The following is a 14331-nucleotide window of genomic DNA, read 5'->3' on the forward strand; positions in this document are numbered from 1 at the left end:
AAGAGGTATATTAATACCCCAGGCCAAAAGGAAAAAGACAAACACCCAGAAATCAATCCTGAAGGCACAGAAATTTACAATCTAAATGACGGAGAATTCAAAATAGTTATCATAAAAAATCTCAATGAGTTACAAGAAAACTCAGAAACACAACTCAATGAAATCAGGAATAAAAATTAACAAAGAGAGGGAATTCTTCACAAAAGAGATTGAAACTATAAAGAAAAAACAACCAGAAATGTTAGAGATGAAAAGCACAATGAATGAGCTAAAGACCTGGAATCCTTATATAACAGAGCTGATATTACGGAGGACAGAATTAGCAATTTATAGGAGAGAAATATGGACAAGTTTCAGATGGAGGAGAGAGAACTAAGACTAAAAAGAAATGAAGATATTCTCCAAGAAATATCTGACTCAATCAGGAAATGCAACATAAGGATTACAGGTATTCCAAAGCAGAAAGGGAGAATGGAGCAGAGAACTTGTTCAAAGAAATAATAGCTGAGAACTTCCCAAACCTGGGGAAGGAGTTGGAATTACAAGTAAAAGAAGCTAACATAACTCCTAATTACATCAATGTAAAAAGACCTTCTCCAAGACATATATTAATAAAACTGGCAAAAGTCAATGATAAAGAAAAAATATTAAGGGCAGCAAGGTAGAAGAAAATAACCTACAGAGGAACCCCTAATCAGGCTTTCAGTGGATTTCTCAGCAGAAACCTTACAGCATAGTAGAGGGTGGAATGACATATTTCAAATTCTGAAAGACAAAAATCTTCAGGCAAGGAGACTCTATCCAGTGAAAATATCCTTCAGATATGAGGGAGAAAGAAAAACTTTCCCAAATAAACAAAAACTGAGGGAGTTCATCACCGTAAGACCTCCCCTACAAGAAAAGATCAATAAGGCCCTCATACCTGAAAAAATAAAAGACTTTACAAAGCCTTGAGCAAGGAAATAAATAGGCAGACAAAATCAGAAAATTGCAACTCTATCAGAACAGGTTAGAACACTTAATTATAACATTAGAGATAAAGGGAAGGAAAACATCAAGAATAAATATAATGATTTCATTTTAACTACAAACTCACAAAACAAAACAGAGTAAGTTGTAACAACAATAACTTAGATAGGGAAGAGGAAAGAGATGGAACCTGTTTAGACTAAGGAAATATGAGGCTATCAGAAAATAGACTATCTCATCTATGAGATCTTTTATACAAACCTCACAGTAACCACTGAACAAAAAATCACAACAGAAACATAAATGATAAAAACAGAAAACCATCATAGAGAGTGACCAAACTGAATTGGCAGTCCGAAATATATGGGACAAGAAACAAGGGAAATACAGAACCACCAGAAAACGAGTGATAAAATGGTGGCATTAAGCCATCATATATCAATAATCACTCTAAATGTAAATGGATTGAATTCTACAATTAAAAGACACACAGTGGCTGGGGCCAGCCTGGTGATATAGCGGTTAAGTTCACGTGCTCTGCTTCAGCCGCCCAGGGTTCACAGGTTTGGATCCTGGGTACAGACCTACACACCACTCATCAAGCCACACTGTGGCAGCATCCCACATACAAAATGGAGGAAGAATGGCACAGATGTTAGCTCAGCAACAATCTTCCTCACCAAAAAAGAAATTCAGCAAATCAGTTGAAGAGCAAATTAGACACTCCAAGAGAAAATTGGTGAAGTAGAAGACAAGAGAGAGGGGCTGGCCCTGTGACCAAGTGGTTAAGTTTGCACACTCCACTTCAGTGGCCCAGAGTTTCACCAGCTTGAATCCTGGATACAAACATGACATCGCTCATCAAGCCATGCTGAGGTGGTGTCCCACAACCAGAAGGACCTACAGCTCGAATACACAACTATGTACTGGGGGACTCTGGGGAGAAGAAGAAGAAAAAAATAAGATCTGCAACAGATGTTAGCTCAGGTGCCAATCTAAAAAAAAAAGACGACGAGGATGACAACAAAGAGGAAAAACAACCCAAAAGGTAGTAAAGACATGTAAGGAGACAGAAAAGGGGTTTTAGGGAAAAAAAAGAAAGTATTAGAAAGTATAACAACTAATACTCTTGCTTTTGAAAGACTAAAAGAATGGAAAGGTGATATTTAAAGAGATAATGGCTGAGAGTTTTCAGATTCAATGAAAGGCATTTATCTACATATATAGGAAGCATAGCTTATTAAAATCAGAATAAAATCCACACTTAGAAACATTTTGGTGACAAAATATCTTAAAAGCAATCACAAAGAAAAGACAATGGAAAAAATATGACTGAAAGTAGACTTCTCGGAAGAAATCAAGACACAGCAGAATATTATCTTTAAGTAGTAAGAAATAAAACAACAGTTGTGAACCCAGCAAAACTACCTTTGAAGTATAAGATCAAAATAATGATATTTTCAGACAAACAAAAACCAAGAGTTTACCCCAGAAGATCTTTGTTCAAGAAACATACGACATATACACTTTAACAAGAAAAATGACCCCACAAAAATGCTGAGATGCAAAGGGGCAAGCAAAGAAACTGGTAAACACATAGCCAAATCTAAACAAACATCATTTGATTTAAAAAATGTCCAATTTATGGGAGGGGAAGACAAATTTAACATTTTGACAATAATAGCACTTAAGTGAAGGTACTTTCTAGTTTTAAAGACCTTGTATTATTGAAAGGGAAGGTAAAATACTGATTAATTCTAGAACGTTAGTATGGAAAATAAAATTTCAAAGGTGACCATAAAAGAACATGGAACTTACAGCTTCCAATGCAGTATAATGGGAAAATCAAAACAAAACAAACGAAAAACTTTATTATTTTTTTAATAAAATTAAACATACACTTGCCATGAAACCTAGCAACTCCACTCCTTATTTACCAGGGTGAAATGAAAACTTATGTTCACTCAAAAATCCGTCCATAAATATTTGTAGCAGCTCTATTCATATGCATCAAAAGCTAGAAACAATTCCAATTGTTCCTCAAATGGGAAATGGATAAATACACAAGCAATGGAATACTATCCAGCAATAAGGAGAAACAAACAATTGGAATACTCAACAACCAAGTTGGATTAATCTTAAAGGTACTATGCTGAGCAAAGAAGGCAACCTGAAATGATGATACACTGTATGATTCCATTTACATGACATTTTCAAAAAAAAAAACTCTACAGTGTTGGAGATCAGATCGGTTCTTGCCAGGGGTTAAGGAAAGACAAGGGTTACGAAGAATCTTGAGGGGTGACGGAACAGTTCCATGTTCTGATTGTGGTGGTAGTTACATCAATCTACACCTGTATAATCTATACAGCCTATATCTATACAGACTTACAGAACCATACACCAAAAAGTTAATGTATGTTAACTTAAGAAATAAGACACTATAGTCCAGATTCCATGTTACCATCTATAGTAATCTCCACTTTTAGGTGAATTAAAATAAAATTTCTCTCATTAGCAGACCATCTTCTCCATCTATCAGGTTTGATCATTTAAATGAGCAAAATCCTTTACTGATCAAAGCAATTTTTATTTATCTAGCTATTTTTAAAGCATATTCCTGGAAGCTGGTGCCACTTCCCTTTTTTGCTCAGCCTAGTCTAGCTGTCATGTGAACTTAGTGTTTATAAAACACTTTACTGTAATGACATTAGTCATAACCATTGGATGAAAGTGTTGAGCAAGTAAACCATATCATTTTTACAGTGCCAATATTGAAGTACCAGCCATTCCAGATCCTAAAATACACATTTTAAGTCTCCAGTTTAGTGCAAAAAAGAAAAATTAAATAATGACTCATTTAATAACAGCAGTGTTGATATTTTGAAAGCATGTTTGCCAGTTAACTGGTTTCAAGAAGTTCCAAAGTCACCCACTGGTGGAGCCCAATATGTTTTTGCAGTATAATTAAGTCACGTGCAGCTCTCCAGGAGTTTTAGTTTTAAAGACCACCACCCAGGTATGACTGCTACCAGATGGTGTGACTCGTTCCATATGTCCACCAGTATGCTGCTCTTAACCATGCCTCAAACAATCTTGCAAATAGCCATTTGTTCAATTCAAATAACAATGTGCGCTAGATGAATACGTAAGAAGGCTTATTTAGTTAGTTTTATTAATTTTCTCCTGCTGGGAGAGAAGCTGGTTAAAATATTTTAATAGGCTGTGGAAATATATGTGGTATTGCTAATGTTGGCATGAAGTAATAAAGTTAATTTGACATTTAGATCTATTCTTAGTTATTTAGTAAAAATATTACATATAAATAATGTTTCACATTGTAAAAATTATACATTTAAAATCTATAACAGATGGAAGATGTCTTTAACTTGTTACCAAGATTCCACAGACTGCTGATGCCAAGACACTGTATGTATTGGATAGTCCAAAATATTAGTCTCAGAACCCAACTTTAAAACACTGAAAAAACACACAGAACATGGTGTAAACCATAATTGTTATTTTGGAGGTTTCTTTGAAAGTCACAAATACTACCCTGTAAGGACCTTGTAACACTTAGGGCAAGCATCTAAAAAATAATACTCACTGACAATTTAAACCTAATTAAGATATTCCAGTTAAAAGTGGACAAAACTCAAGAATGTCTTCACTACCCCTCCAAACTGCACTGAAATGACAGCAAAGGAATTAAAAACACATTAACCCACAAAGAGACAGAGGGACAGAGAACAAGGGAGGAGCCCAAAAGCACACTACACTTCTCTAATAACAAAATTTGGAAGATAAAAAGTGAATATATCAGCAGTATCTGACTATGCAGAGGAAAGAAAGCCAGTAATGAGAAGCCCAACTGGAAGCTGAGTCCCACCACACAGCCCCTGAAAGACTCACGAAAGGAATCAGATGCAGGCTCGGTGATTTAGGTAGGGTGGAATATAGTTAAGACTCCCAGTTCCCCTACCGCCACAGGACTATCCCTACCAGGCCCCAGGCAGAAGTCTGAAGGAAAATTTAATCTGGAGAGATTATATCAAATAGACTCTGGACTCAAGCACAGCTCAGGATTGCTATTAGGTACCATGCTAAAAACTGGGGTCTCAGCTGAGACTCTACATACTGAGTGATAAATTCTAGGCCCTCAGTCCCCTCCCTCAACTTGGTTCCTAGAAGAGTGACAGCAAGGCTTTTTTATTCCCCAAGATTGGAGAAAATATCTCGAAACTAAAAACAGCATGAGTTTCCAAATCAATGAATCAAAAAAAAAATGCCTAAAACATTAAACAAAATACCTACAATTAAAAACTTCAATATAAGGTTCAGAATAAGACGGATAAAAAGATTTATATATACTCCCAAAAAAGGAGGGAAAAAATGGGGTAAAAAGAATCAGTAATAAGAACAGCATCAGACTTCTCTACAGCAATACTGAAGGTTTGAAGACAACTAAGCAATGCCTTAAAAATTTCAAAGGTAAAGTATTTTCATCTTTGTGAATACAGATAAACTATTAGTTTAAAAATGAGGGCAGAATAAGATATTTTCAGCCATGCAGTTCTCAAAAATGATCATAACCTTTAATTAGGAGGCTAATGGAGATGTGGAGGTCCTGGAAAGAAAGGGTTGAGCACAGCTTAGGCATGAAGGGAATTTCCAGAATGAAGGTAGGAGTAAAGTCCCAAGATGACAGCTGCATAGAAGGCCTAGAGAGCGGCATTTCCAGACCAGAGGTGACAGAAGTACCCAGAAAAGACTTATCAAAATAAAAAGTACCTGATGTGTCTGATCATATTGCAGAGGTAATTTATATGGGGATACAGTAATGATACTTACATGGAAAACAAAGCAAATGAAGAAAACTAGATAATTATAAACTTCAGGGGGGAAAAGGTGGTACAAGAAAGAAAATACAGTAGTAATATACCACGTGACTCAGCTGGGAATATGGACATAGACAAAATAAGGCAAATATTGAATAGTGATTTAACCAAAACTTGAGATATCATTATATTGAAGGACCAGAAGCAGAGTGCAAGTGGAGAGGATGAGAGGAGTGTTAAGAGCACCAAACCCTTATCTTCCTCCTTGTATAGTAAACAACAGACAAAAGCCAACATTGAAAAATCCAAAATATAGCTATAAGTATGTTAGTTAGAAATATTAAGGTAAATATAGGATAAGGGAACAGACAAGAGTCCAAAGTCACTGTCTATGGTAATCAAAAATGGAGAAAGGGAATAGATGACTGTCGTTCAATACAAGCCTTTGCTTTTTTAAATTACATCATGTATTCTTCTGAGAAAAATTAAAATTGCATTAAAAATTAAACAAAAAAACAGAAAATAAATGGTTCTTGCTCTTCAAAATTAAACTTAACTAACACATACTTACAGGTTGTTTTCTTTAACTGATTAAAAAAGCATTCCTAGAAAACTTAAAGAATTTTTTAAATTTCAAAAATATCAAGTTTCTTTACCAGACACTAGCAATCTTTTTATAGAAGTACCTACTGAACACAACTGTTCCAAGTTCAAGCTGCCAAGACTCACTGAGTAAGAGAGAAAAGTTTGAAGAGAGAAATGAGGAAGAGTTTTCACATCTTCCCATGTTATTAGTTCTACTGATTTTCATACTTCCTCCCCCAAAGAGCTTGCAAAATTTAAGAAAAAATGGGAGAACAAGAATTTTTCAAATCTGACAATCACAAGGAAAATTCCTCTTCCTTTTCTAAACATTTACGTTTCTCTGTAACTTCCATACACTGGTCTCGTGTCTCCCCCTAGAGAATAAATCTATTACCTCTTCCACATGACAGGGCTTAAATTAGGCAACGATAGCGATCGTATGTATAGCTCCCCCACTCCCTAGTCCTCTCTTCTTTAAGCTGGAGACATTTCTGGTTTCTGGAAATGTTCCAATCATACAGTTTCAAATCTCCTTATCATCCTGATCAAATTCTTAGAGCATGCTCCAGTTTGTTAATGTCTCTCCTAAATTAAACAACCAGAAGAAAAGCAGGGTGTAATTATGGCTCTCCTCTCTCTAAAGAACAGTTATGGTACCAATCGGAGACTACGTCCTACTCAGGAGTCTTTAAAAAATATGTTCTAACTTAAAAAAAAAACCCAAAACTGCCATTTCCCATGCTTCAAACAATTCAAACAAGATTCCCATCCCTACTGTAAAGTAAGTTAATGAATTTCCTTCTAATCATGTCCAATCAGGTGTCCTTAAGGCAACAGCTGCCATGTGTGAGGTTGCAAAGAATGTCAACAAGGAACCTACCACTAATGTAATGAAACTACATGTAATCAAAGTATCCAAAGTTATGAATGATTTGCTTTTTTTATATACATTAGAAGAATTCAAGGTGTATATTCCCAGACAATCACCACTTTGACTAGGTGAATTGGGAAATGCATTATTGAGTTGGGGGAGAAAACAGGAAGGGCAATGGCACCTAGTCCTGAATATGTCCACAGGAGTTTCTCAGGAATGTGAGCATTAGGAATGTTGCATAGAAAAGACTGAAAATATCAGTGATACTGGAATATATATAAAGGTTTCTAAAGAGGCAAAGCTTTCTACAGTGAGGTACAGAGGTCACCAAGTTCCTTACAAGAATGTTTTAATTCTTTTTACTTATAATCCAACGCACTGGGGCCAGCCCGGTGGTGCAGCAGTTAAGTTCACGTGCTGCCCTGTGGCAGCCCGGGGTTCGCCAGTTCAGATCCCAGGCACAGACCTACGCACCACTTATCAAGCCACACTGTGGCAGGCGTCCCACAGATAAAATAGAGGTAAACGGGCACAGATGTTAGCTCAGGGCTAACCTTCCTCAAATAAATAAATAAATCCAGCTCACTGATAATATTTGAAGTTTTAATATAAATTTAATCTAGACAAATCGTACAACCACTACTTTAGAACTGACTAAACATCAAAGTGTTTACAATCACATTGTGCCAAAAATCACAGACTAATGAGATGATCAGAGACAAACTTGATATGAAAATGATGCCTTTGCACCAAGTTACATGCAAATGATGTCACCACATCCTGTATGCTGGAGTTTTCCTAGGGCAGAAAGTGCTTACAGCACTAGAGAAGAGCCCCTCTTAATCAATTTACAGGATGAATCCATGTTTCTCCTTCGCGCTGACAAACCCAGAGCAAATGCCTATTGCACAATGAACATTCATGGCTAGAAGACCACTCTCTCCTGCTCTTTCCAACTGAGTTTTATGCTTATCGAGAGTGGTATCATTCTTGGTGATATAGTTTGTAATATTCAGTAAATATATAGTTTAACTGAATATTATGTGACACACTGACAGAAGTGAGAATAGTTTCCATGAAAACTAAGTGAAGTAGTTTAGAGATTTAACTAAATCGAGTCACTATGAAAAGCTGAATTTAACTGTGAACAAAAATTCTAAGACTGAAAAAAAGATCTAGAACAATTCAGCACTGAAAACTACTTTAAAAAGTAACAAAATTCCAAAAATCATGAACACCACAATGTGAGTCTGGGTTATATCGAGGGGACAAAGAATTTAATCAGTGGAACTATAGCCGAAGTCCTAGGTGTTACGTAAAAGTTCTGGCAAATTAAGAATTATATGTTAAAATAAAAAACCTAAGTTATATATATATATATATATATATATACACACATATATATAAATATTTTTTTTATGATTGCTTGCTTTAATTGACTTTTTTGATAAACCTAACCACTATCAATCCTATCAACCCTGAACGTGTAGAACGAGGGGTTTTAATTAAAATCCCAATACAGAAAATAGCAACAGAATTACTCATGGCAGTACAGATATGCCAAATTCAAAAGAACAGGTATTTCGCATTCTTTTTCCACATTCCCACTGCACTCACAATACACAACAGCAGTTTCTGAATAAAATTAAAAGTTAAGAACACACACTTGAAGCTAAGAAGCTCTTTTAAAAATAAAGCATGACACAGCTATAAAACAAAAATGTATGATACATTCATAAACTATCTGTCCTGCCTTTTAAAAGCCAATGAAGTAAAATCTACCATTTAAATCCCCAAAATACAGAATTCACAACAATTTACAATAATCCACTGGAACTCTTTATCCATTCACTTGTGGTGGAATTGGCATTAGTCTGGATCCCAATATCAAGCAGAGCATCACAGCAAAGCATTAAGAGTGTATGCTAATCTTACCATTTAAAGTTGGGCAGGGGTTACAGTACTTTCCTCCTGATTGTTACTAGAACAAGGCCTGACACACAGCTAGCACTCAATAAACGCTACTAATCGTTATTATTATATTTTTCATTCCAATAAACACTTTGTTGCATCCGCAGTACATGTACTAGTGCCTGGCACTTAATATCTGCTTTAAAAAAAATTCTGTCCTTCACCATTGGAAAAGTATCAAATAGTTTTCCCACTTACACTGAATTGAAATTGTACTACATTGTCAAAATATCTCCCTGAATGTAGGCACATTAGCGTACTAAAAGAACTGGACAAGGAATTAAGGATATTTACTGGCCACTGTGACCTCATGAGGTCCTGAATGTTATAAACAGAGCTCCTAAAGGGTATTAATTACAATCCACTCTGATGTTAATAACTGCAAAATAACAAACAAAATGCCTCTTTTCACTTGTCCAGCTTTAAACTTAAAAAGTGAAAATTCTTGCAATAAAGATTCACCATAAGAGTTGCACTAGAATGTAAGTCACTGTCCAGCTACATTTATCCACCCGTGAAATTTTAAGTTTAAATGCAACTGTCCACATAACATAGAGGTATTAAAGAGGAACGCAATGTTTCTCAAATATTATTTTTTATTTTATCTAAAACCCCTCTGAAAAATTCATGAATCATTGTTTAAGGATAAAACAATTCTTAAACTATTTACTGATTGCATCAGTGTTAGTCTACACAAAACAAATAATTTGGTCTAAAACTAGTCTTGAACTAAAAGTTCTTTAACATGAAGGTAATGTTTTATTGTTGGCTATAAAGGAATGTCCATTCATAATTTTAAATACTTCTGTAGACAGAACCAGAAAGTAACAAATTAATCTCTTGGAACACTCCCTATCTGCCTCAATAACAAATAGTTTTAACTGTACCTAAATCTAAAGTCTATTTTAAAGTTTCACAATCTGAATTCAGTTATATATTCTGAGTGAACATCATACAAACATACAGGACAGTCTCTGGGAAAAGAAGAAAGAAAAGATTAGCTGTGGGTCTAGTAATATTAACAATAAGATGCTTGTTCAATTTACTTGAACAGAGATCTTGCTAAATGAATGATAAAAGGTATGTGACTCTCCTAAAATTTAGAATTCATGATGGGAGATACCATTCCTGTGTATCAGCATTTCTCAGCAAATCGAGGTTTCTGAATGGTAGCTAGCACGCCTTATTTCACATTTGTATATCCACTGCTTAGCCCCATCCTTGAATACAGTATGTCTTCAATAAATATTCAATTAACTGTACCATTTAATTGTACTATTGTACAACTGTAAGCTATATATTATCATCTTCTTTTCAGAAATAAAGAAACTTTGAGGATGAGAGGATGGATCCAGGCCAACCTGCACATAGTGGCCTGGCTTCATACCTTGCTCTAAGTCATAAAGTTAGTGGCAATGTGAAAATCTGACTCCAGGGGCCGGCCCAGTGGCTCAGCGGTTAAGTGCGCACGTTTCGCTTGGGCAGCCCCGGGTTCACCGGTTCAGATCCCAGGTGCAGACACGGCACCGCCTGGCAAGCCATGCTGTGGTAGGCGTCCCACACATAAAGTAGAGGAAGATGGGCACAAATGTTAGCTCAGGGCCAGTCTTCCTCAGCTAAAAAAAGGAGGAGGACTGGCAGCAGATGTTAGCTCAGGGCTAATCTTCCTCAAAAAAAAATAAAACAAAAACAGATCTGACTCCAAAATTTATATTCTTCCCATTATACCATGTCATCTAAATAGCAAACATATAATTATTACTAAACTCAATAGTTACATTATTCTTCTTAAATTATTTTCCTACATTATTGCTTTTCAAAGAAAAAAATCCTCAGGAGTTACTGTCCCTTCAATATCTCTGCAGCAGACATTTGACCCAGCATCCATTCCTTCCTTCCCCCAAATCCAAGATTTCTGATTTGGGAACTCTATTTGAGGATCCTTGTTCCAATGAAGTCAGCACAGAACACGTGTCAAATCAGGGCACTGGTTCAAGGAAGCCATATGACCTAAGCTAACCCAAAGTGAACTGCAGAACTTCTGGAAGAGTTGGAATAACAATATAAAATTAAGGCAGTATGTAGCTCCAGGAGCTGGAGGCAGCCACCTTTGGAAGAGGGAAATCTAGGCAACATTATTAAGCCACTGAATAAAGTCTTACTTAAAACCAAATGATAAATTCCCGTCATATTTTTAAACCAATTTGACTCAGGTTTTAAGTTACACATCTAAAAAATCAAAACTGACAGATTTTTACAAGGGTGCTTCTCATTTCAATGTCTTTCACGTATTGTTCCCTACTCACGGAATGTCCTCTCCTCCCAGAGAGGAGCTCTTATGTTCAGGCATTGTGTGAGAGGTTAAACACACATTATCTCTAATATTGAAAACTAATCTACATCCAAAATCTACAAAGTAAACCTTATCCTCACCATTTCACAGATGAGAAAGCTCAAGCTTAAAGGGACTGAGTGACATTCTCAATACCACATAGCTAATAAGTGGAGCCAGAATTCAAAACCAGGTTTATCTAGCTCATAAGCACATGTTCTTTCAACTACAGGAACCCGCCTGCCACGTGGATCTTGTCTTTGCTCAGGCATCAAATCCTCTGTGAAGCTTTCCCCATCCACTTACATATTTCATGGATAGCTCATTCAGAGAAAACATTACAATGTACTGTAACCATGTTTACATACTTAGAAAGTAAGCTTCTTAAGGATAGTAGAATCCAAGAAACACCAGTGCCTCTAACAGTGTATAACAAAGCCAAGTGAGCAACAAATATTTGTGGAATCACCACTAAACAGACATATGAAGTCCTATCTATTACAGATTAAATCCCATTAAAATAAACAATTGTCACCATACTGAGACATCCTTTTATACAGGATGTTTCTGAAATGTGGAACCTAGGAAGAAATATTTCTCGATAAAATACATTTGCTGCAATAAACTAAATGTTGCCCTGCTATACTTACAAAGAACTGTCAGAAATCCAGAGCAGTAAATATATACATATTTTTTGTTTTGTTTTTATAAAGATTGGCACCTGAGCTAACATCTGTTGCCAATCTTCTTTTTTTTCCCCTCCTTTTTCTCCCCAAAACCCCCCAGTATCTAGTTTTGTATTCTAGTTGTAGGTCCTTCTAGCTCTGCTACGTGGGACGCCACCTCAGCATGGCTTAATGAGTGGTGCTACCTCTGTGCGAGAACTTAACCACTCGGCCACGGGGCCAGCCCCTATATATATTTTTTTTAAACCAAACACTTTAAATGTATCAAAGAACCTTATTTCATACATAATAAAAGTCAAATACACTTAAAACAAACGGGACTATTGGTTTCATTTTAAAACCAAAGTTGCACAACATAAGCCATTTAACTTTATCTGTAAATGAAAATCATGACCCAGACTATCTCCTAGATACCATCTAGCTCTAGGATTCTGTCGTAATTCAATAATATCACTGTCAGCTTCTTAGAGTGCTTCATACCATTTTAGCGCATACTTACCCCTGACATTTTTCTCACTTAATTACTTATGTATTACCACCTCCCCCACTAGAATGTAAGCACCAAGAGAACAAGGATTTTGCTGTATTTATCAGCACACTCCAAGGTTTCACTTAGAACCTAGCAGGCACCCAAAACATGTTTGCTGAAGAAATAACAGTCATGAAAGACTGAGAATGCTTCTTCACCCAATTAAAAAAAAAAGGAAATCGTACACTACCAGGCATGTCCTGCATTTTTCAAATACGAGTTTTCTCATATATTACATACTTTGTCTCCATATTAATCTTACAGAAGTTTTTTTGGGGGGGTACCAAATACTTTATTCGAGGGAATGGTACAAATGAAAGAACTTAAGTAGATGTTTTGGAACAACAAAGGCTTTGAGAATATTTAGTAACTACCACTTCGTCAATAATTTACTTTGAATTACTGCATAAAAGCAACTTATCATCAGTCCCAAAATCACCTGCAAACTTTGCAAAGGAAATTTCACAGCAACAAAAATCTTATCAAAACAAAGCGTAATGAAGCAAAGAAAAACAAATACAAACCATCCCACCAGTTCACGTTCTGAAACAATGCTGTCTTTGCATCTCTCCCCATGTCTGTATACAGCCAGGACACTCGGGTATTGATAGAGGAGTCTCACACATACCACAACCATATTTAGAATGACACAGCTTCTAGTTAGTACCTTATTTCCGTTAAAACTTTCCCCCAAACTCTTCGAGACTCTCTGGACCATAAAGCTAAAACCCCACAACCTCACCTCGGTTTCTCCACCTTCCTCTCTCGCAATTAATCCTCTCCAACTTTTTCCCTTGGGATTCACATCTCAGCCATCAAGACCTTTTAAGCCCGCTACTATTGCTAAGTGCCTGCTTTCTCCTAGTGACCTAGGGACTCTCGACCCGAGGAATAAAAGCCCAGGCCACGTCCCTGCTCTCCCCCACCCCAGCATCTCCCCCACCCCCTCCACGGCGCCGGCAGGTGCCTCGCTGGGACCGCCGCGCCCCGGCCGCCGAGAGGCGGGGCGCACAAAGGACCCGCACGGCCCTCCCCAGCCTCCTCCCGTGCTTCCCTCACAGCCCCGGCGGGTCAGCGCCCCGGGGAGCGGAGGCCCTGGGGAGGCGGCGCCGGCTCCGCGGGGACCAGAGATGCGCACCCGGGGCGCCCCCTGCCGACCCCAACCCCGCCCACGCCCCACCCACGAAGGCTGCCCGGAGCCTGGACCCTCGCCCTGCGAAACTGAAAGCGCATCCCCTGCCCGGCGGCCGAGCGCATCCCGCCCGCCGCTCGCCGCCGCCCCGCCCGCGAGCCCGCGCCCCAACGGCCGCCCCCGCCCCGACCCCCGCAGGGCCCGCGGCCCGGGGAAGGGCCCCCCGCCCGCCCGGCGGCCGGCACTCACAGGCTGCCGGAGCAGGAGGTACAGACGAAGGAGCCGACCGTCATGTTCACGTAGGTGGGGCCCCTCTGGTCGCAGTCGAAGCACTTGCGGTTGTGCGGGAGGCCGGTCATGTCCCGCAGCATCTTCAGGTGCTTCTCCTCCTGCTTCCGCTTCGCGCTGGCCGCCA

General features: G+C 38.1%; 1 protein-coding gene across 1 annotated transcript in view; it reads right to left on the minus strand.

Moving 5' to 3' along the window:
- AGFG1 (ArfGAP with FG repeats 1) overlaps window positions 1-14325 on the minus strand; it is a 78027-nt gene extending 63702 nt beyond the window's left edge. The window contains exon 1 of the mRNA XM_046643824.1: window positions 14166-14325. Coding sequence (XP_046499780.1) covers window positions 14166-14287 — 122 coding nt within the window. The 5' untranslated portion in view covers window positions 14288-14325. The remainder of the gene's footprint in view (window positions 1-14165) is intronic.
- Between the last annotated feature and the right edge of the window lie 6 nt (window positions 14326-14331).

The sequence above is a fragment of the Equus quagga genome, chromosome 17, assembly GCF_021613505.1.
Source record: "Equus quagga isolate Etosha38 chromosome 17, UCLA_HA_Equagga_1.0, whole genome shotgun sequence".
NCBI lineage: Eukaryota > Metazoa > Chordata > Mammalia > Perissodactyla > Equidae > Equus > Equus quagga.